The sequence below is a fragment of the Ciconia boyciana genome, chromosome 10 (genome assembly GCF_034638445.1).
Source record: "Ciconia boyciana chromosome 10, ASM3463844v1, whole genome shotgun sequence".
Lineage (NCBI taxonomy): Eukaryota > Metazoa > Chordata > Aves > Ciconiiformes > Ciconiidae > Ciconia > Ciconia boyciana.
This window is the reverse complement of record NC_132943.1, coordinates 16547597-16575018: the sequence shown is the minus strand read 5'-3', so window position 1 is coordinate 16575018 and position 27422 is coordinate 16547597. Positions and strand designations below refer to the sequence as shown.

General features: G+C 41.2%; 1 protein-coding gene across 3 annotated transcripts in view; it reads right to left on the bottom strand.

Annotated features, from left to right (window-relative positions):
* Positions 1–22795, bottom strand: part of GYPC (glycophorin C (Gerbich blood group)) — a 42015-nt gene extending 19220 nt beyond the window's left edge. For all 3 annotated transcript variants that reach the window (XR_012044329.1, XR_012044328.1, XM_072874457.1), the window contains exons 1-2: positions 22681–22795; positions 22266–22451 (exon numbers count right to left, since the gene is read on the bottom strand). Coding sequence is in view for 1 of the 3 variants with exons in the window: in XM_072874457.1 (XP_072730558.1) it covers positions 22266–22299 (34 nt within the window). In the remaining 2 variants the exon portion in view is untranslated. The remainder of the gene's footprint in view (positions 1–22265; positions 22452–22680) is intronic.
* Between the last annotated feature and the right edge of the window lie 4627 nt (positions 22796–27422).

Genomic DNA, 27422 nt, shown 5'->3' with positions numbered 1-27422 from the left:
GAAATTCATTCAATTGCTGTGAATGATGAGCTGAGATCTTTAGGGCAGTCATTTCCTTCTTAGGGCTTTCCTAGGTGTGCAGACTAGGAAATGCACTGTAAGATTTCCTCTTTAATCAGCTCACCTAACCACCTTATGAAAACCACTGCTGCTAGTGGGCCTTTTCCAGGTGAGATACAACCCAACCTTATCTCGGTATATCCATGGACATGCTTTGCAGAATGACCCCAAATGTTGACCAAGTTGTTGCAGCAAGCGGTGTGTAGGCAGTCTGTAGTCTGAAATGTGTCTTTAGAATTCAACTATTAAATGTTTAATGGTTTTGTCTTAAATATTAGTACTTTCTATCTTTGGACTTCCAGTAAACAAGAGAGATGTTCAAAGTGAATAACATCCAGTTCATGATTCAGGCCAGATATAAATGTAATTCAGAGAAGGATATTGCCTCTTTATTGATTGTTCTTTCATACATCCATACATTTGAAAGAGAGCTTTAAGTATAACTGGAGACTAATGAAATACAGCTTACTCAGTAATACCAACTCTAGTAAATTATTGTCTATTTTTTGGGTTGTATCAATTGACCTAACACAACGTACTGTACAAATTTTACCTTATTTTTAAAAAGTTGTAATTTTAAAGGAAGACTGCTTTTTTATGTAAAGATTTTAGGTGGGGTTTCAAACACACTCATCACTGATCTAATTGCTTCCACTGAAGATGATAGTATGGTATTTGACTGGGTTTAGTAAAATATTAAAAACTTCTGAAAGTATTGAGGAATATACAGAGTCCACCAGGAAGCTTTTGCAAATGTTAAAAACCTTTATTATAATTTTTGCAAATTTTTATTTTTTAATATTATGTATCTAAAAATATATTTATTATAACTCTTCCTTTACTGGGGCTCTTTTTGTTCTTTGTATGCTCTTCTGCAGTCATCATTCCTCTCAACTGTAAAAGCAGGTCTTAATGTGTCCCTATTGTCATCACTGATACAAGACTTTTCTTACCACACATTTAGTATGGAAGAACTACTGAAGTCTTAACATCTCCATTGTTTATGCAACTGTGGTACGTCCTCCTCGCCCTTTGGTTTATGTTTGTGTCTTGCCGAAACATTGCATTCATGAGAAAATCATTAATCTATTAATCTTAGCATGCCAATTTAATTTACAAGCTATAGTTAGAACTGGTTCACTGCAGCTGCATGTGTAAAAATGAGTTGAACCAACTTCTGAAAACTTCATGTTAAAAATATGTTAATTACTCAAGCTGCTTTCTGGCCTTTGTTATGATATCAGATGCATCGCACTGAGGCCTTTCTGGATTAAAAAAAAGTCATTACCTATTTTAATATTTGCCAGTAAGTGTGCAGTGCCCTGCCAGAGCTGGCATCTCTTATCCCGAAGGGTCATCAGCTTGAACCCATCAATTTGACACATTCTGCTGAAAAAGCCATCACCAGCTCCCATTAGATAATGAAACACATCAAGGCTGTTCTTCCAAAATTAAGGAACAGTTTCTCATCTGTCAATCTGGACAAGAGACAGAATAATTTGGCTTCCATTTATATATTAAATTGTTATAAGGACAATAATGGTGACATACAACAACAACCACATGATCTTTTGGGTAAGTAAATGAACTGTGCTCCAAATGTAAGGTAAATCATGCAGATTAAAAATATCTACAAAATTTAAATGCGCTAGGCCCAATCCTCTTGCTATCCTAGCTAGCAAGTACTGTGTCATTAATTCTGAGAAGACAAAATCCAGTCTCATTCAATTAAAATAAAGGTTTGTTCAAGACTTTTCACACTTTGTAATACAGTAAGGATAAAAGGGCATTATCAAATTATTTTAATTAGATTAGGATTGCCACATAATTTTGGCAGTTCACATTTGATTCTCGTATACAGTGTCGGCAAAATATTTTTGTACCATTCTAGAATGTTATAAAGTAAATAAGAGAAAATATGTTTTCCAATGTTTGAGGAAGTAATGGCTTCACTCACATAGTTTCTCCTTCTTTTGTGAAGCTGAATTGCACTTGGGTCTTGGGGAAAATCTGAGATGGAGAGATACACTAAAAGTCAGCTTGCTGAAAAATAATCCTATGATATCCCTTAACGATAAGAGGGACAAGAATAAAATGTTCATGAAATCTGGGAAATTATTTTAGGTGAAAAATAGTAACGATCTTTTAAAACTGAACAGATATTCTATATCTTAAAATAAAAAATTTAAATAGCAAATTAAAAAAAAGATAAGGAAATTGTGTTTTAAAGGGTTACATAATGTAAAAAAAACACAATTTTTTTTAGTTAAATCAAACTTTTCTGTTTATGCCCCAAAAGAACTGACACCCCCCCAAATTCCCCTTTCAGTTTGAACGACATACTCTTTTTTTTATTTGCACTTACTAGAGACATATGTTAAAGTACTTTAGCTCCTTAGCTCAGGGTAGCTGAATACCAACCACCAATTCTGATGGCAATTAAGCAAAGTGCATCCAGTAACAGAATTAAAATGGCCAACCCCCCCATAAGTACTTCTTAAATGTATAAGTACAACCTTAAAGCTCTCATACAGCACAGTACTTGAGAGAGAGCTTATTGTAGGCCCATGTCCCCTCTGGTAACAGATATTTAATGTGTCCCGCGTATTCACACTGACATATATATATAGTAAAAAACTGACAGAGAAATTCAGATGGATCCGTCTGCTGCTTATAGCATCAGGAAGAACGAGAAGGTTTCAGGGTCAGCAGACGAAACCCAGAGCAGAGGAGAGGTTAGAGAAAGAAGCTGCCTCCACTAGCACTGGAGCTCCTTAGCAAGCGGGCAATGAAGTTCACAAAAGGATGCTTTAGAAATCTTGTCTTTAGAGATGGGATACGGGAAGCCACCAAAGTCCACACAGTGGCGGTCTTGCTGGTCCTTTATAGTGGCCAGTTTTTGCTGTGCTCCTATGGGAAAGCTGCTTGATATGAGTGAAAAAAGTTCCTTACTTTTCCATGGAAATATGTTAATGTAACCAGGCCATCATTTACATTTTTCCTCCACAACCATCAAAATCAGCTCATGCTCCAAATGTACAACAACTTGCTGGGGAAGATAAATTGACCTGGTATTGCTTCATTAAAGGAGTGACAAATGGGGTATGAATCAATCCATAAGGTACAGTCCACGATCAGGACGCTTTCCTTCATGTGTCCCCCTCCTCCTCCCAACTCCCCCCTCTTCATCAGAATAATCTACTCCTTTTGAGGATTTTTTAACTGGGAAGGCTTTGAAAGAAACACTAAATATCCAGAGAATCTGCCAAATAATTTCTGCCTGACTTTCCTCCAAAGTCAACAATTTCAAGCTCTAGTCATTTTTGCCTAATTAAAATGGGAACAAAACAGCCGCTTGCTTATTCACTGAGATTAAAGCTGAATGGAAAGGAGTCACTGGCTTAATGGAGTAACCATTTCAAATATTGCAAATTATCATAGCTAATCAAAGGAGCTGACTATTGATATAGTGAAAGCCTATCTGACAACGTGTAACAGATACTTAACTTGTAATTCTTGAGAGACAGTGCATGAAAGAAGCCCACCTCGCTGACCTAAACTTTGCATGTTAGAAACATAAGCATAAAAATTTGAGCCAGAACCTTTCAGTGGAAAGTCAGAGGCCAAGAGGTGTTGGAGGAGATTATAATTCCTTCCCAACCCCTTGTGTAAACAGTTATATGACGCAGTAAGACAATTTAACTCCTAAACTGCTCGTAATTATTTACCAAGACGTGCTTTTATTTTGTAACTAACAGGTCTACCAGCCTCAGTCCTGCTCTCAGGCCTTTTGACTGTGTCATCAGAAGATAAGGTGTTCTCTGTGTTTCTTAATGTTGCTGTGCTTGATTTTATGACCTTAATATCAGGTTTTAGTTTACATTTGAAACATACACTTTCTATGGATGTGGCACTATTCAAGACAAACGTTAGCTAAAATTAGTCCCCCTAACTAAGACAGACTGAACTGTTTGTTAGTATTTGAAATATTTGCATTGAATACATTCAGCAGCATTTTTGTGCTGATTTTCTCTGTTCCTGCTGTGTGCCTGACTGTCCTTGTAGCCTTTACAAGTTTTGACTCCATTATTCAACTCCAACTGTTTTTAAAGGAAGAGCAGGCAAAGATAAGCACTTTGTCTCAATTTTCATAAAAACTGTAGGCTGGAGAGAAAAGGTAGACTGGAGTAGTCCAGCAGTGAAGGAAAGGAAACAAGGACTCAGCAATTTTAAGTTCTGTTTAGCAACAGCTGGTTCTCCAGTCACCATGTGCTTTCCAGTCATCGTACACGTAGATCCACAGGAGCTGCAGCAAGGTGCTTCCCCTCCCCATGGGGAGCTGCTGTGGGAGGGAGCCAGTGTATGCTGGGGGTGGGATTTAGGGGGCAGAGGCATAAATCCAAAAGCAAGAGTGTTTCACTGGTTCTGTTGCTGGTAGAAAACTTGTTTTAATGAACACTGACATGCAAGGAAAGAAACATGGCCATTATTCTATTAAGGCTGATAAATGTCTATTTCTTGTTTTGAGATGAAAAAGCTTGACCTTGTGCTTAAATTACAGGTGATGTGATCAAATTACAGGTGATGTCATCTAGAAATCACTTGGAACCTGGCAAAAGCCTGCAGTTATGCACAAAGATATTATCCTGACAATTCAAAGAATTTAGTGCCAGGCTACTATCCTTAGAAAAGTATAATCATGTTCCCAACATGAGCAGGTTTCTTCCTTTATGTCTCATTCCCACCATCAACATTTTGTAGCAAAGCAGTCCAACAGGTGACAATTCTTGGAAACGGGTGCTCTCTGTGCTCCATCCCCTAGCTTATTTGATATGAATTGTATTCAGCTACACCCAGCTCATACACAAGTGCTTGCCTAAGGCACTGTCTACTAAGCATTGCAAGTGGAAATGTCAGGATGTTTAGCATATGCTCTTTGGGGACACAGAGATCTTTCCTGGAGCACTGACAAGGTTAATATTATTAGTGGAGATATCTGTAGTGGAAACTATCTTCCAAATGCTTTAAATATTGAGCATATTAAACAAAGAAAATAAAACATATTGAAACACCTTAGAAACTTGCAAGGCAAATAATAGCTCAGGGCAACAACATTTCTCATTTTCCAAGGATTCTGCAATGAATATGCAGATTTCTTTTGCATATCTGCTCCATTTAAAAAGACAAAGCCCATTTTATTATCTGAAAAGCATTTACGTATCAGTCCAAGCTGTCTGAATTGAGTTGAGCAATTTTAACAAGACTTCTTCACTACCTATCATTCATCTGAGCAATTCTAGACAGATTTTGCAATAATTGTTAAAAAGAGGGAAAAAAAAAGAAAAAAGTCTTGCTTTTCTATTATTTTTGGACAGTTGTCTGGCATTATTTGACACATAGTGTATTGAACGCATTAACAGAGCTGAGTATGAAAAAACCTTCATTTAAGCCATATACTGAATGTTTTTCAGCACAGGACTTACACAGTTGTGAGATTCATTAACAAATTACTAATGTTCCTCTCTCCTAATTAAACCTGAATAGTAAGTACCATGTAGGTGGAGAGCTAATAACCACCCTGGCAAGATGTTTGACTACTGGAAAGGAGTCTATGTGATCTAAACTGACTCTACAGGTGTTGCAGAGAGGACAGTAGTTGGCAGTTGGACTAGATGATTGTTGTAGGTCCTTTTCAACTTGAACTATTCTATTCTATTCTATTCTATTCTATTCTATTCTATTCTATTCTATTCTGACATGGTTTCTTGCAAGGAGATCCATTCAGCTCCAACAGAGTTGTGATGAATCCTGGGGGATGGGGTGGGAATTTCTCTTCCCATCAACCACGCAGCAAATCTAGAAGACTAGCTTAGATTAGAAGCCTAGCTTTCTGGAGTCTATAATTAGGGAAAACAAATCCCAACCATTACTGTTAGCATTGCTCAACCATCCCTTTCCAAAGCCTGTGCTGAGGGCTTAGCCTTTCTATAAGGTAGTCAGAGCCTTTTTTGCAGACCTTTCAACATGCACTGGTCAGAAGGGCTAGATCTCTCCTACAGGTGCTTAAATAGTGTCTTACACTCTGCTTTTGCCTGTTACGTTGCAGTCATGTTTATGCAAGAAACCATATTATGCCAAAACTTGATGCTATTACATTCCTAACTAGAAAACAACTCCATTTAGTTTAGTATCCTAATGAGGAGTCCTTTTTGTGTTACTGCTCCCTTGAATGGCTCTCTGTAGACAAATGTTGACTTTCATACAACTTGGAGAATGATAATAATTTCTGAGCCTTCTGCTTCTCTATCAAATCTGGTTGAAACTGGTCAGTGGATCCAAAAGTTCTTGATGGGAAGTGACAGATGGATGAACAGATGAGTAAGCAGACAGATAGACAGCAGGAACACATAAGACTCATTTCATTAGGAAACTGGACTGAAGACAGAAGTAACAGTGGGTACTTGGATAATATTCATGTTTTGGTCAACAATTTAAAAAATGTCATTTTTTTTGCAACCATTTCAAAGCTTGTAGACCATGTCCTTAGTGGTTTTAATAGCAAAGAAAAACCAAAAGGACATTGATGAGATTTTTTCAGCTCCTTTTTTAGTCAGAATGCTACATTTTTATAGTTTGGACTATATTTTAAACCTTTAAAGCCAGATTCAGCTTGGACAGCCCTGCAATTTCAATGGAGGATTAATGTGTGTCATTAAGCAAAGAAATATGGTCTAGTACTTTTCAATAGCAACAAATGCTTGCTATGGCACTCCTCTGATCAACATATTTTTGACTTACTGGAAAGCCTTTGGGCTGCTCCTTTCCTAAATGTATGAAATATACATGCAGGAAAGCTGAGAGTCAATTGTGATTTGAGCTGGCTGCTACATTCCAGCAGAAAAGGGCATTCTTGTTCCTAACCCTTTTCCTTTCAAGCTGATCCAGCAGAACACCAGCCCACCAAAAGAAAAGAGGTGGGGGGTATTTACTTACTGGCAAACTGATCCCAGTCACCATGTGGTCTGACTGTTGGTTGATCTGTTAACGGGAAGGGGTCTGTTAGGTGCAGACAGAGAGGGCAAAAAGCAGGGATGCTCTTTCGGGTGGGTGAAGTACATTATAAATCTGCACTCAGAAAAAACAGGTCCCCCAAAAGAGAAGCATAAGGAGAAAAGCAGCTGGATAAAGCTTGAGATTTTCTTGCTAGATTGGTCTGAACAGAATAGAAAACTCTGGATTTTCACAGCCAAATGACTCCCTTGAAACACAGCGGCTCTAGAAGGCCACGGAAAAAGTTGGGCTTGGTATTCCCTGTGTAAGAATTTGTTGGAATGCATTAAGAAGTAAGGGCCCTCTCTCAGCTGTCAAAATAGGGACTTTAGGGCAGAGCTGTTACTCTGTACCTCCCTCCCTGCCTGGAGGGATGCTGCTCTTCCATAGCTGAATCAGCAGCAATCACGCTCTGCAGCCGAGCAGCAGCAGCAGTCACTGTGGTCCCATTTACACTTGTATCAAAACAGGGCACTGTTCCAACACACAAGTGAAATACCAAGTGGCATACATACAAGGTGGGATTTGCAAAAGGTCTCTGTTAAATTGTTTCTGCTCCCTTTGAAGTTGGTGGCAGATCTCCCATGCATTCCAACTGATCAGTTGGGCCAATGGTGCAAGCTTTTAAAAACTCTATTTTATGAATATTAAAAATGATAGAACCAAGGATTCATTGTCAAGATCATCATATATAGCCTCTGTCCTTCCTCTCTGTTTTCCAGCTTCCCAGTTTAATTCACCAGTGGATGCTGCCTAACAGGCTGTGAAAATCTGCTTTCTCAAGCAGTCATGAGAGAGCCTGCAAATTTCTCAAAGCTGTTTCATAACATACCCAAACTATTTACCATTTCCTCCAGAGAAGTCTGCTTTGGAACAGTATCATAAGGTCAAGTTATCCCACTGAAACACCTATTAGTATAAAGAGAATGAAAAAAAAAAAAAAAAAGGAAAAATGAACAAGCCAACAGCACTAGCACAGCCCTGGAAAATATGAAGTCATAAGTAGAGTTCAGCCAGAGCAGACTCCCATTGAACTTTGTTTAAGAGCCAAATTCCACCCTGAGATATGTGTGAGCTGCAGTTTATTTCAGGGGGAGCTGTGCTGTACTTCATGTCGGGGCAAGGCTTGGACACAAGTATGTATCTGTTACATGTCAGAGAGGAGTAAAGCCCACATGCCTTTTGCATTTTTTGGTTCTGTCTGTATAGATGGAAAAGAAAACTGAAAGAAGTGGATAGAATAGCCCACACTTTTATGGGGTCTGTCAGTCAAATTTAATTCTTTCTTCCACAAGACCTGAATGCCTGTGTTTCTAAATTCACTAAGCTACTTTCAAGAGACCTGGTAGCCTTTCCCTGTGCCCCTGCCACCCCCATGAGAGTTAAACACACAGGCAGAAGCTCTAAGGCTTCTCTTTCTAGCTTCTTTGCTCTTGGGAGTCCCTTTAGGAGACAGTCAGCAAGAAGTGTTCCCTAGGATATGCACATGCTTTATAAAGAAGGGACATATACAGCAGTCTGGCTTTACTTCCTTAAAGCCTTCCACTGAACATTTTTGTCTGACAAGCAGGATCTCAGCTGAATGAGGAGGGAAGAGGAGTGATAGAGACCTTCCCTATCCTGCTTACATTCCCAGACAGGGGCTAGGCATGACGGCACCCTTGTGCTGTGCTGAGTTGCATGGACAGCTTCAGGCAACAGCCTTTATTGTTGCTGGGGCAGGCTCCTGCTGCACTGCTGAATGTTAGAGGGGACAAAAGGATAAAGTCATGGCCACATGCATTTCTACGTGGCTCCTGGAGGCACTGTGGTTACCTGGGGGAACAAGGCAGAGGAGTGCCTTGCTCCCTGACGCAAGCTGTGCCTTCAGTAATGCTGAGCTCCCAAGGTCGAATTCCTTCAACTACAAGTTAAAAGAGCTCATTCAAGAAGAGGGAAGAGGGGGAGGTAAGGCTCAGTCCTGCCAAGCGCTGAGTCTGGATGTGAGCAGGAGGTTAAAGTATTTCATATGAGAAACTGGTAAATGCAAAAGCTTTTATACCCCAGGGCAACCCTTTAAACACTGAAACACTGGCTGGCTCAAGAATTTCCCATGCTTCAGATCCCTAGATGGTTGCCCTGTGCTTTAACTCTCCATTAGGCACGTGCTGCTGGCTCTAACGGGGAAGACGGCCATCAGCTCTATGCTCACGACAGCGCTTTCATGGGCAGAGCTGAAAAAGCATTTAAGCCCTGATTAGGCAAGAAGACCCAGCACCATCAGGGTCAAACGTACATTGGCAATCACTTGTCATGGATACTGTAGCAGATGGGAAGAGGTGGCAGTGTCCCTGGGAAAGAAAATCTCTTTTTTCTTAATACTGGTGTAACCTAACAGCCAGCTGGTGAGGGCCACGGGAAACACACACGCCGCTCTGGTAATGCCACAACATGGCTTCATTGTGCAATGGCAGTGAAACAAAGGATGGGAAAAATTGCTATCAAATCCTGTTAGCTAGAAGATGGTTTGGAAATATCCCAGCAAGGATGGGGAATGGGAAAGACAGATATGTGTGCCCCGGGAGTCTAGAGAGATGATACGGCCCTCAGCCACAGCTGGCGTGCCATGGCTTTGCACCTGTCAAGGGACTGATTTTGCATTTCTTGCTACATCTCCCCTCACCCAGGATTATGTTCAGTGTGGGGGAGAAGTATTCTCTTACGGATATGGATGCTCATGCCCACAGACAGCAAGCTGTTACCTTAATGTGCCAAATAGCAGCAAACAAAATCAATTGCTAAGCTGGACACCCACATTTATCAGTATCTCCCTAGCAGACTTCCCTCAGCCACCCATAAGTCCTGGACCTTGTTGTGTGCTGCAGGCAGCTGGGCATGACCGGGGATGGTTGATTGCTTAGGGTTTGAGAGCCTCTTCTCACGTGTGAGCTGTGAAGGAAATCACTTAGGTGGAAAAGGGCATGTGCTAGATGTTCCAGTCTCTAAGCGTATTTTCCTCATTCAATGAGGAATTTCCTCATTCAATGAGGAAAATACACCCCTCTTTTCTGGAATGAATCACAGACACCATCTTTAATTACAGGACATGTGTTCCCCCCGCCTCCCAATGACCGCTGCATTTTCATATCTGACAAAAATAGGCACCCAGACCTCCAAAGGGAGTAGCTTGTATTTCCCCCTCTGGCCACCTCCAGCAGCTGCCAGACTCTGCAAGGTCTTGGGCCTGGGCTGCACCACACTTGAAAGTGAGGTAGATTTACCCAGCAATTTTGGTACTCAGGTCACTTAAAAACAGCACAGTGGAAGCAGCAATGTGGAAGTCATGCTCCCATCTACTCTGCTACTGGCCTCTGGAGAAAACAGGACACAGGATATGCTTCCTGCCTGGGGAAGGCTCATAGCAGCTCGGGAGAGAAGGCATGACCTTTTCCTTAAAGGCAATGCAAGTCATGAAGAGGAGTAGGGGGGAGAAGTCCAGGATTCATTTTATCTTAAAAACAGTGTCATGCAGTCATACCTCCTTTTGCTTTCTCCCCCTCTGTTTAAAGCTGATCCTTACTTATTTAACAATGACACTTTTTAAACAGTTTCATCCATCTCTGCCACCCCATCATTGCTCCAGTCAGTCACGAACCTTCTGACATGAGTCAGATGCTGTTGAAATGAAAGGTTTCATTCATCACAAGCAAAGGAAATCAGCAGAGGTAACCCAGAGGAGAAGGCCTTGGCTCATGCTCTGTTTCCAGCTCACAAATGGTTACGTCCCCAGGATGCAGAGATTAAGCATCTCACACAGAATGTGGGAGGAGGAAGAGTCTTTGTCTGAGATTCACAGATTTTAATGGATTCCAGAAGGGGAAATCTTACCAAGGAGCAACAGCAAAGTTCAGTGAAATGCAAAAGGATTTATCTCCCCAGTCTCATTCCTGCCTACCAAAAGCGGGAGGGGTGATTTAGTACTCCTTGGTACAAGGAGTCCCTTATGGATCATTAATCCACAGGGAGAATTAGCTCAGGAGCCATAGACAACTTTTCTTAATGTGCAAGAACTTGAATCAGCAGGAAGTTTTCTTCTTTGGGAGCTTACAGGATCAGTTTATCTTTATTTGCTCCCCACTATCCCCTGCCTTCAATGGTGGCTCCTAACAGAGCTCTAGTTACCACTGATAAATCACTTTGCCTTCACTAAAATCTGTGGTGATAGTAGATGAGGCTGCCGTGAGCTAAATCAAGGCATTTGAAGCAGAGTAATATTAAAAAGTGAAGCTCTGAAATCAGCAAAATCTGATCCAAAGTCCAATGAAATCAATCCGAACAATCTCAAATTTGAGGGTACAACTATCTCAACACCACTGACTTCAGCAATGCAATGATAACTTGCTGTGAGTAAGACATTTCCTGAGAAGCTCCGCAGAAACATGAAAGAAAGAGAAATGGTCAACTATTTGTTTACATGCCAGGACCTCAGGTGATGAAACTGTGTGTTTGCAGCTAGAGCTTATTGGAAAACATGCACCAAAAGTTAGTATGAAAGGGAGCAGATCTGGTGGACACCTCTTGTTATTAAGTTCTCATTTCTTTAGGGGTAATAAAAAGAAAAATAGTCTCATTTTGTCTCACTTAGACTCTCTGAAACCACCTGAAAACATTTCCACAATGCTTCAGTTGCTAAGTGAGGAATATTAAAGACTGGTTATGTCTATTCATAATACGCAGACATTTACAAAATGCCACTAGTCTGTAGTGGATGGCAATTTATACTCTTTACCTTGGTGAAAAAATGTGCAGCAGAGAACTACATTTCTGTATTCAAATCTCCCAAGAAGCACTCATTCCATGCCCAGAATTGCCAGGTTCCACATAAGTCTGGTAAATCCACATCCCTATTGCTGTAAATGACTTACAAGATCTGAAATGTGGCTGAAAGAGAAAATCCAAAGCTGGCTGGTGTCCTTGGGTTTTATGCTCTCCTGTGTGTATGTGTGTGCATGCAGCATCCCTTATTTTCGCTCTTTGTCAAATGTTGTGTCACAGACTTAGGCTTTGACAAGTTGAAAAGTATGAAGATTAGAACAATCATGTTTACATGTATTACCACCTGCTACTTCATTTCTTCCATGGTGCTTAAATGTTCAGGCATGTGGCTTTGAAACACGCTACCTTTAATGCACTTAAAAACTCTGCTGGATTTCCAGTTTGCTTTGATCTCCACAGTCTAGAGACTATCTCAGAGAATACAAATGAATATGTTTAGGGGAAAAACATTTTCAAGGAGAAAACCCTAAAGTCCTTCCAACTTGATATGCTTTGCCAGTTGATGTCATACCTAAGGTTGTTTTTTGCATTTTATCTTTATGCTTCAGGAGGCCTAGATCTCTGCCCAGAATGAGCAACTTGATGAGGTAAGTTGGGAAGATGGATGTGGTCAGTGCCCCTTATCATGAGCACTGAAGTGACAAATAATTGTTTGGTGATTTTTGTTTAGAAAGGAGATGGAAGGAGAGATGATTTCTGTCCCAAGGAATTTACAGATTAAACAAAGCAAAACAAAAATGATACAATTATGCAATGGAGAAGACTGTTTTATTAAGAAGGAATGGGAAGAATGTGAGAGGAAAGATGGTAAGAGCTTGCTATTAATCATGAGTAGGAAGGAGACATTGATTGGAGAGCTGGAAACAGAGGAAAGACTTAGCTAACTCAGGCTATAAGCAAATCAGCTTCTTTCTGGGGCAGTACAAGACCATCTTTTTCATCTCTCACCACAAAAAGTCACCATGCATCACTGCCTTTGTGGTAATGGCTTGGACTTTAAGTAATCTCAAATTGTCCCCTGGACAGCAAATAAGTAGAAATGAGAGCTGAGTTCTTGGGTCAGGTTGTGGCATGGTTAACTTGAGAAGGAGGGAACATAAACTGGGGAGATATGGTGAGGTGGGTGGGCAAGTAAGGAGCATGGGAGAGGTGTTTGGAGGGACCAGATCCATCCAGCTCTAAAAAAGGTGAGATAGAAGGTGATTTTTCTTTTTTTTAACAATAATCAAGGGTTCTGACACTAACTGTTGCTTGAACTCTAGGTATGGAGGAGAAGACACCTCTTAGTGGGAGCTGGAAAAGTGCCAAAGGCAATCAACAAGGTTTTACAAGAACTGGTCTCTTTCTATTAGGTGGACACAGCCTGCGCAAGAAGGACCTACAAAGCACCCTTCTCCTCCCTGACCTGGTGCTATTCTTCTTGGCCATGTTGATGTTAGCAGAAGCCATTCACTCCATTCTTCTTCATGACCGGAGCAGAGATAGGAAGAGTAATAGGAAATATGAGGGGGTGCGCAGAGCATACTGAGTGGTTTTGAAAAAGAGCAAGAAAACCATGACTTCCCCTTTTCCCAAAGCAAAGGGGAAGCTGGAACGGAAGCATGGCTCTCAACGGCAGTTTTGTTTCCTGGTCTGCTCTGCTCAACACCTTATGCAGGGTTTTGTGCAGAGATGAAGCCTAATCCTGTGTATATCCCCTTGTTTCCACCAAGGGCTTAATTGCCATTAATAACTGGTAGTACAGGCTTCTTCAAAATAAAAAAAAAAATCCCCATGAATTCAGCGAGAAGAAAACTGGATTTGTATGCAACAGACTCCAAAAATCAAAGTCCACTGACATAATTATGGAAATTCAGGAGAGACAGACAATAATAAACTCTCCCAGTTGTGGGATCCAGGATGTAAAAAGTGTGTCCTAGGTTGTAAATAAAAGTTCCTGTGTGACGACAGGAAAGATCTGGAGGGGGGAGGTGTTGTTTCATAGCAAGCTGTGAAGATGAGAGAGCAAAGAGAAACCAATGGAGAAAAGAGGAAGGGAGATGGAAGAGGGGGCGACTCCCAAAGGAAACAAGGCCTTAGCCCAGAGGATGACAAGGGAAGATTTATGTCTTCCTTGCTTGTGGTTTTCTTCCTTCACATTGCCAGGACTGTGGAAGGTCCTTGAAAGAAGGGAGGAAATGGCATTTGACAACTGCGACCTGCGTGTGTCTCCTGTGTTGAGATATGAGCACTTACCTGTGGGCTGAGGAAGGGACAGGCAGGAAGGATTGGAAGGTGCAGAGGAGATCTGAACTAGACAACCGGAGAGGTCAGGTGTGAGAGAGAGGTAATGATAGAGACTGGTCCACTCTCTGAGAGCATCCTTGCATCACGGATATATCAAGAATTTAATTTTCTGCTCCCTGTATTGGATAGGACAGGGACTGTGCTCATGACATTTGAATGAACCATCAATAGTTAGAAGAACAACCTCTGCTAGCTTGTGAGTGCTTGTTATTAAAGTCTCAGGAAATAACAGACTCTACTGAAAATGTAATTTCATAAGAAATTGGTAGATTTCTTGCCCTAATACATGATAAGAAAACTCTGAAAACAGAATTCAACAACATACCCATGTAGGTCCCAGAAGATAGAAATAAAATATAAAAATCCAGAGTGTCATTTTAAACATACTTCAGAATTTTTGAAAATGTACACAAGTTTCCTTCCAAAGATTGACCACATTTTTATGGTAACTCTTCACAATTCACTAGAAATAGTTTTTCTCTCTACTCATTCACATATGTAACTTCTTAGTCACCTGTGTTTAAGTGATTTGTGGGCTATTTGTTTTACCTAAGGATTATTTGGTTTAGCTAAAGTTGGTCATCAGGAGCTGCTTTTTCACCCCTTGTTAAGTGACTGATATTTTTGAAATACCCAATTAGCAGATGAGAAGCATCTTGCTTTTGTCTTAGTAAGAATGCTTTTTCAAAGAAAACAAGCTTATTTTTCCTGTGTACAGAGAACAAATTTGCCTACACAAAAGGATCAAGTTAACCTGGAGTAACAATTCTGTGAAAGCTATTTCAGTATAAATTCATTTTCCCATAACTGTTTGAGGTGGACACAGAATTACATAATATGGTTGAATTGATTACTGAGTAAGTATTCTGTTTCCAAAGGAGGGTAGTTGCTCTTTAAAGAATAACTTTTATTTCAGCATGAATATGTTAAAATGTTCAGTTTTTCTAGAAAACTGTCCTGAAGATGCAGCTACCAAATTCTCCCAGCACAGATGAGCCAACCCTGACCAAATCTCCTTCCTGCCTGAGGTTTAAACTTGCACCATTCACTGTATCAAGAAGAGTGCAGACTTGGCCTGTCCTAATATGGATTCTCCCCTTTTAAATAGCTTGATGCATATGGAACATCTACTTCCTCCTTGTTTCTGAAGTCATTATCATTGCTTATCTCTGGATCTTTGCTTATGCGGACTGGGTCCTGTAATAGTCTCTAAGATGGATTCAGGCAAATACTGTGATGCCTAAATTCAAAACATGAGTGATTCGGTGTCTATACCATCATGAGCTGCTAGGCTTTGACTGTATATACAGTCAGCAGAGAGACACCTGAATTGGGCGTCTGCAAGGGTAGTTTGCATAAGGCCACTTCGCTGATGTTTTACTATACCATATACAAAGGATATTTTGTAATATTTTCCAACTCCTTATATATAGCCCAAACCTTCTTCTCGCTTTCTTTCTTGTCACTGAGTTTATGCCTCTGCAAAGCCTTCAAAAATCTAGTCATTTTTTCTGCTACTTTTGAAGGTATCTATCATATAAAAAGGGAAACATGAGCTTGTGCGTATTGGTCTGTGACTAGAGATGTGGTCAGGGAAATAAAACTCTCCATACCCAGAAGTCTGACTAGTGAAAAGCCAAATAAGTAGTGAAAAGGGTGGTGTGTGTGTATATGTATGCATATAGATATACAGTATATTATATACACATACACTGTGTGTGTATGTATGTACGTATATAAAGAATTCAAATCCATTTTCTAGGTTTGATGTTACTAAAATAGTCTCTGCTTGCAAAATCTAAACACTTACACACATGTAAAGACTTGATGTCTGATTCTGCATTGCTGTGACCTTGTTACACGTGCTTTTTATAATGTAGACCACCTCATAAAACTAGACATTTTACACATGCAGTCCCCAGTAAAATAGGCATTTATCACTCATGATAACATGGAGCTGTCTCAGGGTGTGTTCAAAAGCCCCCCTGCAACTTACTGATAAAAAGCTTAACTCCATTTCAGGGCTTATCTGAAGAAGAAAGAGGTAGACCCTCATGAAATAACTGAATTTTTTTTTCTAAGATGAAAAAGAGAGGGAAAGGGAAGCAAAAAAAAAATCACTTTAAAACTTCAATGCAGCAGAACAAGTTTAACCCATTGAGATTTTGAGTGAAGTTTTCTGCTTCATCAGAAAGAACCCTGTGGTGAAACATATGTCAGAAGAGAAGAAGATATGACAAACTGGCCTCCTTGGCAGATGAGAAGATTAATTAAGAGGAAAATCACTTAGCCAGATGTCTTATTGGTGAAACTACACATGCAAAGTACATCTGCAATAGGGGAGCAGCATAGCACAGACAGTGCATTTGATTTCCATGCTAACGTTGGAAAGATAGGAATCTGGTGTGAATTAGATCATGCTGACTCTTGGAGAAACGGAGCAGCACAGATCTTATTTCAGCTACGAATTATGAGCTGCATGTCTGTTGTTATAAGGTTGCAGTATCATTACTTGATGTAGTTGAGTTATGGGTTACAAATAAATTATCCAGAGAAGACAGTCCTTTTCTCCATTCATGTTCATAAATTGTTGGCAAACCAAACCTGATTTCTCCAAGTGCCACTTTTCTTCATTCACTAAGTAGTTTTTCAGAATGCTTAGCAGCTGGTGAATTTTTCATTAGCTCATTACTGGGGTAACACTGTCAAATTCATTTGACTTAGGAACTTAAGTCTTTCAGAAGTAAGTAAAACATTGTGTGCTGTCCAAATACTTGCCCAGCTAAGATGTTCATGTATTCTTGTCACTGCAGCATCTGGGTGTCCCCCAAGTTTTCATGCATTTCCTATCGCAACTTGGATGTGAAGCAAAAAAAAAAGTAAACAATGATCCTACTAGTGCCAAATGCTGTGTTTAAAAGTTTTCTGATCTTTCTGTGGGAAACAAATAGGCCGGTCACTAAATGACTTCTGAGCTACATTTTTTTCCTAAGCATGTACTACAAAATTAGAGTGGGAAGTAAAGAGCTGTTGCCCCAGTGGATCTACTGGAATCAATACTAATTCCTACTTCCTGTTTGCTATAAATGCCTTCCCATAGCCAAAAGCTACCTCTCCAGCAGTGCCCCTGGAAAGCAGTCATTTCTCTCCTACCTGTAATCTGTCCTCTCTATTCAGTCTACCAGCCTTTTGAAGAAAGGGTGCCTGTACAGCACCTAGCACAATCAGATCCCTCTGTTGGCTTGAATTTCTCTATGCTATAGGAATACTAATCCCTCCCCAACAATAGAGACAGGCACTCCACAGAGCAGACACACAAACAGACTTTCATTAGAGAATGCAGTCCTGAAAGCCTGTTTTACAAAAGGCTTTGCTGATTGGACTCAGTCATTTGAACAGTGATGGATACAGAGTATATTCCACAAGAGCCTAGAAAGAAAGGTGCAGCAGTATCAGCAGAGATGCAGACTCCACACAATTCTGTAATACTAATAGGCTTAAGCACATAACCAGCCATAACCTGAATCTTTAACATCTACTGTGTAAATAATTGTCTTTTTTTTCTTTTCCTTTCTCTTTTTTCTTTCTTTTTTTTTTTCCTTTTTTTTTTTTTTGGGGGGGGGGGTGTGTGTGTGTGTGAAAAGCAGTGCCCAGAAATGCTGAGAACTGTGTATTTTAAAAAACCAGACTCCTATTTGGGTGGACATCACCCCCATTCCCTCCAGCTTAGCAGTTTGCCAACATTTCTGCTGTTAATTACTGAAATTTCAGGTGCATTCTGAGCCTTTCAATTTGCAGATTTTCACATCAACATCTCAGGCAATGAGGGTGTCGGGAAGAGCCCTGGGGTATAAAGCCAAATTTTCCAATTCATATGCAGTGTGGTGGGACACAAATATACAAGCAGAGACATCCAATTTACATAAACACTTGTGGGACACGTTTTGAGACTTCTGTGCTAAAAATGAGAGGTTATTATAATCTATAGGCTTCCTTGCTTATAAATGCTCACAGGTTTACCACTGAAGACCAAAATTTTCATAATCAATAGCCTCCATTTGTTGTTTATTAGTTACTGTCACAGACAAATGCTTCTGTTGATTAAGGCCAATGAAACCAAATCTATTGCCAAGGCAGTGAATAACATGATTAAAAGTCTACGGGGATCATTTGTGGCTTTCCACAGGCCCTGTGTGAAAGGTAAGTGGTATTGCCCCAGGAACATTTAAAGGACCAGTTTGCAGCCCCAAAATATATCTCATAATGAGCTAAAGATAGGGCAAGGCTGTTCTCAGAACCAGACTTGCAATTCACAGCTTTGCCTTTATCGGGGGCCACCTTTGCCAAGCTCTCAGCCTCTCTGGAGGGGACAGCCCACACGTACTTGACTCTTTTTGCCAGAAGCCCTAGCTGTCATTGCGGCAGGTGGAGAAGCTGGGCACAATGGAGCCAAGACTTCCTGCTCGCAGGACAGAGGCAGCACCAGGGTCTGCTCCCCCAGGGCAGGGCAGGGCTTGCACCTGGGCTACTGCTGAACTACAGCTGGCAATGCAGATGGAAAGCATGCAGCTCCCAAGGCTTGCTTTGTTTCACGCTGTTCCTGACCCTCTTTGACTCTCTGCAGCTGAGGCATGGCCTGAGGTCCAGTCTTGCCTCCTGCTTTCCTTTTCGGCCAATTTGTCTATATAGCACAGACTGCACTGCTTCCCTATCCACCCAGAAGGAAGACCATATCTGCTGGTAGGTGATGAGGAAGAGAAGCCTCCACAAACTGCTCTCCTTAACCACTAATTCCTTTGACAGCTAGCATTTGGAGTATAAGGGGCCCCAAATAAAACATTCCCAGCATGCCAAGTACAGATTAAATCCTGTAAGGTGTAGAGCACCTTCTCCAAAGGGATGAATGCCTTTGACCCCCAAAGATGGCTTTGCATAGATCACTGCTTCCCCAAACTGAACCATTGACCCAGTGACATTTATTTGTGTGAGTCCTTCACCTCATTTGAGATGTCCATTGCCTTGGAATATTCACTGCAGTCTAAAAGGAAGAGGGCAAAAGCTGCAGTCTGAACAGAGATTGCCAAACTCGTGGAATTCCTCAGATTTTGTAATAAGTCAAGCAGCTACTGCCTGTACATCTGAGCAGAGGTGGGAGGAAGCAAATGCATATCACCTTCTGGTGATGCATTTAAAAATGATGCATTTAAAAATCAGGAAGTTTACATTCCTGCTATCAAGCTAGATCTCTCTTATATCAGAAGGAGAAGAAGAAGAAGAAGAAGAAGAAGAAGAAGAAGAAGAAGAAGAAGAAGAAGAAAAAGAAAGAAACTGGAGATATATTCGCAGCACAATATTGTATTGAATCCCAGCCAACGAAATTGAAGCCCAACTCCATTTTTGGCTTTGGTAGCAGACTTCTTTACTTAGGTATTCCATTTTATTCCAACCACACACAAATGTCCATTAACGATGGAGTAAATATACACACACCAGCTAACATCAGCAGGCTGAATTACTGGCTCGTCTGCCTCTCCGTTGGGTATACAGATTGCTCACTCAGTGCGATGGGATATCTGAGCTGGGCATGGGAAGTGCCCAACGTTAGATGGTGTGGCATCCCTTTATAGAGGCAGAATACATTTGCAGGGTTCACAGAGTTGAATATTTTAAATCTGAAACAGTAGTCTGCTCCCACCTGGATTGCCAGGATCATACTGTATTTATAAAATGAATAAAAATTCCTTATCAGCTGCAAGTGAATACAAGGAGATAAGCAAAGAACACGAGCAATTAGGTAACTTAACACTGTTCAGTTTACGTCAGTAGGCAGCTGCTCTGTGGTATCACCTGCAGGTGCTCAGCAAAGAATTAATATGTTCAGTACAGTCAAAGGTTTTTGCTGATCCTTTCTGCATTTTCAGACCCATTTCAAAGATTTTCACTATGGTTATGAAGCAAATTTGTTTTCCCAATTACTCTGCCTCTCTGGCAAACATTTGCTGTCCATGCTGTGCACTGCCTGTCAATACACTGATCTTTCAATATCTTGTTTCTTGCAAAAATTTCTGGAATTTTACTAAGAAATAAGACCTTTTTCCCCAAGACTTACCCCCAAACCCTCAACCATTATAAAAACAATGCACCAAACTTGCATTATACAGGAATATAGCACTATCAGGCTTCCCTCTAATTTAATTTTGTTCTTAATCTGTAACTTTGATCCATGTAGTTTAAAAAAAAGAGACAGACTGAAACAAAATACAGAAGCATATTGTCTGAATCAGTAAGGGAAATTATGAGGGCAAATAAAGAATAGATAGTCACTATTTTTCAGTCAGAATACTTCTAGCTAGATTGCAAACCATTTATTTTCACTGGCAATCATATGATTTTAAAATGATTCAAGCCAAGAATTCCTGCCTAGATTTCAGAAAAAAAACAAGAGAACCTGATGCATCACCCTTTTTTCATTATGAACAGACAAAAGGCCCCACGGGGTACTAACTCCTCATCCAGATCCACCCTAGGGCCTTCTGTGGGGTCCTCTGGCAACCTGGGTCTGTCAGAGAATTGATTCGTAATGTATTCAGGACAGTAGAGCTGGTCTTGGACTTGTCGCCTGGCCAAGCCTGTCACTAAAGATACAAGTTTGGGTCGGGACTCTTGATGATACTGCACAATGAGCAAAATGCGTCTCAGTGATTCACAGCCACTCTCCTGCACACGCTCGGAAAGCACCAACGGCAGTAATTTACTCAAGCTTTTCCAAACCCAAATGCTCAGAATCCTGAATTAGTCTGCATGTTTTTTCCTATCAATAATAGAAAACAAGCTGCAATAGAAACAATAGAAAACAAGCTATAATATTCTAAACTGCTGAATAAAATAGAATAAAATTTATATAAAGCTAGCATCTAATCTTTCTTGTTGGTTAGAACTTGCAAAAAAGACTAAAGGGTAAATAGAAATTGCTGGTCGGGATTCCAGACATGCTGCTCACTGTGTCATTTCTGTTGGATCAGCCTGCCTCATTCAGAGCTTGGGAAACATCGTCAGTGTCAACATCCATACAGACCAAATATTCTTACAGCAATCTCTGGATCAAACCCTGAATCACAGGCAGCTCCCAGCAATGTCGTCTGTACTTTCTGCCTTCATTACTGATACCACAGTATGATAAACAATTCTGCTATCAGCCGTTTGTTTATTAAAAATAATACAAAACTACTGTCTTGAATTAAAGCAGGAAACATTATACTAAAGCCATAAAAGAGATATGGAGCTGCTATTATAGTGCCAAAAACTCCAAGTTTTCCCATTGACTTTTCTCAGCTTATGAAATCAGTATCCACCCCCTTCCCCTCTGCTTTCTTTTTAATACTGTCCCAAAATGAAGGCTACCGTGCTGCAGCTAAACCTCTGTGTTTGCTTGACTGCTTGGGCCAAATTCTCTCTTTTCAAATTTACTGAAATATGCAGAGTTATGCCAGCAGAGGACTTGTCCTCCTGTACTCTCTCTTGCTGAGAAACTAATTTGCTTGTCCTTAAGCCCATGTTTCTAAACTTTCAGGAGCAGAAACGCATTGTGGCTTTAAATATAGACTGTCAGTTTGTGGCTTGCGTCTCATATTACACACAGGCAGCTTGAGACCTAAACACAAGTTGGGCAGCACCATTAATATCTTAGAAAAGCGTCAGTACGCTTTCGAAATGCTCTATATTTTCATTCCTGAAGGCGGGGGGAGGGAAAAACATTCAAATGAAACTTTTCTTAGCCAGGGTTTAGGTGGAAACATTACTAACTTTGCTCGGTCCTATTCAGGAGCCAGAGTTTGCAGAGCCTGTTTCAGTTCTTCACACACACGCGCGCACACAAACACAAAGAATAAAAAAAGAAAACAGTTTCATCACAACTTTTTTTCTTCAGGATTACTCTCAGGCGTTTTTGTTTCTGTTTTTTTTTTCCCATATGAAACGCATTAGACAATCTTTTCCTTAAGCAGCAGACTGATAAATCCACTCTTATTGTAGGGGGGGGGGATAAGGGTACTCACGTGGTTGAGATGTCGCATTGTTTTGGTAACTCATAATTTAAGCCTTTGAAAAATGCCTTATTTGTGTTGACAGTCTCTCTTCCCTGCTCAGAACCGACGGCGGGATTGAACAGAACAGCTGGAAGAGCCCAGGAAAATGCTCCTCTTGTTCGGGCTCTCCTTGCCTGGCTCCTGACCCCTTTACAACTGGAAAAGGAAACAGCACATGTGTCATTCTTTTTTGCCTGTGTAGCTCACATGAGCGGGGAGGGGCACCCATTTGCAGATAGCAGTAACTGTATTCAAGTTTTGCAAGTTGGATGTATTCCACTCCTTTGCTTCTACTAGCCAGCAACCAGTGGAAAGAAAATGCTCTTTTCATTCTTAGCCAAATCTAGACGCACCTATTAGATTCACTTCCCAAACCCCTACCCACCACTGTTGATATTATTTCTTTTAAGTGCAAAACTTGCTGCTGACTCCCTTCCCAAAATGCCTGTCATCAGTGGGTGAGACTGAAAGCAGGGCTTTCAGTTGTCATTGCCCAGCACCATCCTTAACACTCACAGTCTAACTGATTCTGTCCTTTTAACGGGTGAAAACTGAGAATGACATTTACTGGGTCAGAGTAGTTACGTCAGCGTATAGCATGAATCTACACTGTGCTCAGAACAAGGAGGAACCTGTGGCTGGGGCACAGGCTGAGGCATGGGTAACTCCAGTCCTGGCTCTGACACAGGCTTCTTATGGCACCTTGGACAAAGCATTTAATCTCTGCTGCAGTTTGCCATGTCTAGAATAAATATGATACCACTGATTTCCTCCCAGTCTTGGTATTTTTATTTTAATCTTCAGGCAGGCATTGTTTATAAATACGATATTTTTATTGGACTGCATAGGTTAATTTACTCATACTCTGCAGCAAGTTTTTCAGTCTGGACTAGGCTACCAGCTCCCTCTTTTATATCGCTAACATTTAAAGCTGTTTGGCTACCTGAATGCTATACTGCAATCAGCAGTATGTAGTTGTTGTAAGTGTGCATACACAGTCAGTCTGCAGTTGACGTGGGCTAGGACTTCTAGGTCATACCAAAATACAAGTAATTTATAATGCATATGTCTTAGACACTAAGAAGAGTGGACAAAGTTTCCATTTTCCTGGTCTCTGTGAGTCAGGATGAACTAACCGCCTGCCTGTGACAGCAAAAACACAGTAATGATTGGAATGGCAGTGGAAAAAAACAGAGTCATGAAATTCAGGCTGAGACTCATCCTGTTTTGCAAAACTGTTGCTGGATATTTCTGTGAAATCATCTCAGTGACCTCCTACAAGAAATCAATGCTGCGAACTTGGTTCACAGTATTTATTTAACAGCCATAAGATGGAAAGAACAGTGACTTATTTACACGCCAACGACAAAGAACAGCTTGTTTGTGAGCATGGATACCGTAAATGACTTTGGTCAGCATTTTCCACACTCTGGGCTTGTGGTAGAGAGCCCTGGAACATTTAGTGATAGACAGAGCTAAGCAAGGCACAAAACAAAGAGGGAAAAATAACGGCAAAAACTCCTGACGTTGCTCCACTGGCTTCAACTCTATAGCGCAACATTGATTTACACCAGATAGCTTCTCTATGAAAGTACTGATGGACGTGTTATCTATTACTTCTTCTTCTATATTGAAGCACAATGTGCACAGGTAAAATTGGGGCTTTCTGTCCTGGGGCATAAGAATTGTTGTGATGCAAAGTTATTACATTTAAATCTTTCATCATCCTGATCCCTGAGAAATTTCAGAACTGCTGTTGAGAAAAGACTCCTCAGCCGCTGCAGCTGAACTGAAGGATGGAAGGTATTGATGTCTTCATTATGTTAGTGCCAGTGGTCTAGACCCTTCCCAGGAGTTTTGTGGTGGACTACTCAAAAAGGCATACACACACCCAAGAGGGCTGCCCTAAACTGAGCACGGTTAGCTCCTAGTGCTTAACCCCTTTGCATCTGTGCAACACTTCCTGCATCTGTCTTCTTTTTCTTATTAAGGCTACTCTCCTACCACCAAAATCACTGGGAGAGTTATACCCAAGTTTACCTAAGAGGATTCTGGAAGAACCAAGCCCACATGAGAAAGTCCCCTTTAACATCTTGACATCTTCACTTTTCTTAGGACTTATTTCTTTGCTTATTGAATAGACTGGGATTCCCAGGAAATCAGAGAGCCATTTCCCAAAGCTGTTGCTTGCCCTCAAGCAGGCCGTTAAAGAGACCCTCCCTGACCTTTCGCACTTATCATTAATGGGAAATATGTGAGGCTGAAAAGGGAAACGAACACAACAACTCCACGCAGCCCAGCACGCTTCCGGAGGAGCTTGAGACCGGGGCGCAAAACAAAGAGCAGCCCAGTGCTCTCTGCCTGCCCCGACCCTCAGCTGGCCACTCCTGGGGGACAAGAGGCACCAAAGAAACCCAGAGCAAAAGATGGGAGTGGAGTGGTGGTAGGGAAAATATGTGATTAATTGTTAATTTCCAGCTTGTCTGAACTCTCTCCTAAACTTTAAATACGGCTGTTGCTTCTGGCAAAAAAGTCCCCCCAAAAGGCGAAAGGGTGAAGATAACAGAAGGGTAGCTGAAAGCACTTTTCATCTACAGGCTGCGGCATTCATACCGGATCCACCGAATCTGTGGGATAACGCAGGTATGCTGGGAAGTGTGTGTGTCAGCCATGTGGCCTTCATCAGTCAATTACTTGATCTTCTGCGGCCACCATGTTCCCATTAACCTACAGAAGAAGTATCAGTTTCCTGTCCTGGTGAATACTTTTGTATCTCCAACCTTTGAAAGGTCAGAGTGCTTTTCTGAGCAAGGAAACCAAAATTTCCTTTTTGTCCCAGTAGTGCTTTCAGATGTAACAGTCCTGTCAGGTCCAAGAGTGTTAGCTCAGAAGTGGGACCTCTTCTGCCTCTGATACTGCAACTTATCCTACTCCTCCTAAGCACAGCTATGTAATGAATTCACAGTCAGGCCCGCATGGTTGTTCTCTTTGATACTATCTCGCTCCAAGAGAAATGATATTTCACAGTCGTTCAAGCTTGGCAAGCTGATGCTGCAGCTGCAGCTGTTGTTCCCAACAGGAAGGGAGGGTTTAGGCTGCACTCGAAGGAAAATAAATAAATAAGCCAAAGGAAAAAGTCTCTCTTCAGGAAGTTATGCTGACAACAATAGGACATCAGACTAGAAATCCATGTCTTTGCTGGATTTTCATGGCAAAGCGTAATGCAAAACTTGTAATCTCAGCCTGTAAAAACTGTGGCAAGATTGAAAGAGGCTGAGCTGAAAGCTCTCAGTAATATCCTTTGTTGTCCACCGTGTGCAGCCTCCCAGCCTCCCAGGTGTTTGGATCCACCACCTGGACCTTTGAGGAGAGGATGCAGCAGTGGCTGAAGTGGTTCTTGCCTGGTTATGAGTTCAGATGGGCCTCATGCCTGTACTGATGGCCGCAGTTGCATGAGCCAGCAGTGTGTCCCACCAGGCCCTGTACTGTGGTCACCTGGTCAGCTGGTGTGAAAGATGGTGTTGGCTTTCTTCTCCTCTGTTGGCTACACACTTCAGGCTGTCTTAACCATGCCAGGCTGGTGAGCTATGTGTGGTTGGGATGGATCCCAAACTTTGAAGACTTTCTGCAGGTCAAGGAAAGATACAGCTACAGTGCAGCAGATGCTAGGCTGAGTCCTGAAGGAGGGATACTTCATATGAGAGATGCTTCAGGAAAGCATTTGGTTCTGGAAACCCTGTGAAATACCATTTTCTACTGATTACCTTCCTCTCCACCTCTGGAAAGAATAATAGTCTATTTATTTGTTACCTTGTGTGGTAGGGTCTCCCCCCAGACTTCAGTCCTCTTGTTTCCTTCCTGTTTCCCATTTATTTTTATGCTAAGAGGGTGGGGATTACTGGCCATAGGCTACCCATCCCCTGTGTGGGCCAACTCATGTCTGGAGAATGTCATGGAGAATGAAACCTTTGTGACCATGCAAAAGGGAGCAAAGTAAACTTGTTGCTCAGGGTGGACTATGATGCTAGTATAGCTCACGTTTTATGTGGTGCCTATGTTGGCAGTGACTGTAAGTGCAACTAGCTAGTGAAATCCTTGGGACACAAAACAGGAATTTTCTGCCTGCAGTCATAACAGTAATTGTTACTGAACAAGTTCTTGACCCTCACATAAGGCCAAAAGAGAAGTATTTACTCTGGAGATAAGAGATCAACTCTCCTTCTTACTTTGTATCTCAGATGTATGTATGTATTTTTACCACCCCTCTGACTTCTACTTGAAACTTTGGGATATATCCCTATCCCTGGAATACTGCATAGCCCCTGCCTTGCCTTATCTCACAACTGTTTGCAGTTAAAGGATATAGTATGCCTGTTTGTGTTTAAGGTGTCCCCACTTAGGCTGTTAGTTTGTTTGGGGCAAGTTCTTTTCTGTTTGTGTCTGTAAGGTATCTGTGTTCTCAGGGGAACCTCCAGTGTCACTACAACACAAATCCTCCTCAAAACATGCCATGACTCTGTGAAATGGAAATATAAGGAGACTTTACATCTTCTCTACAGCCCTGTGCTTGGCTTTCCATGAACTGTAGTTCATTTAATGACACCATGGAGGGAAAATGGGTAAGGTCAAGAGCTCAGTAGACAAAGTGTTGCAGATTCTCTGTGACTATCTATAATGTTGTCATGTCCAAAGATCAGACAGGATGCCTTAGAGCCACTGATTCCTGGCTTCTCTCCAATCTAATACCCATACCGCTGAAAAGCACTTCATCTGCTCGTACTCTAGACCAGTCAACAGGATGTTGACATGCTGTTTGATAGTGTACGTTTTGGACAGTGGTAACATAAGCTTGGTAGACGTGGAGAGGGGTGAATCATACTATTGGTTCTTGATGAGTTCAAGAAATCTGAGACCAGGCTTTGGTACATGGGTTTCTCATAACAAAAGAACTAAAAGATAAATAAATGTAATCATGCTGAACTTTAAAACAAAAAAAAGGGAAGACTTGCTCACACAAAACAGAATTAAACACTGGAAATCATCGTTCCTAGGGGATCTGGTGTAGTCAGACCTTCAGTTTGACTGAAAATAGTCATTCTTGTTTACATAGTTGGAACAGTATTATCT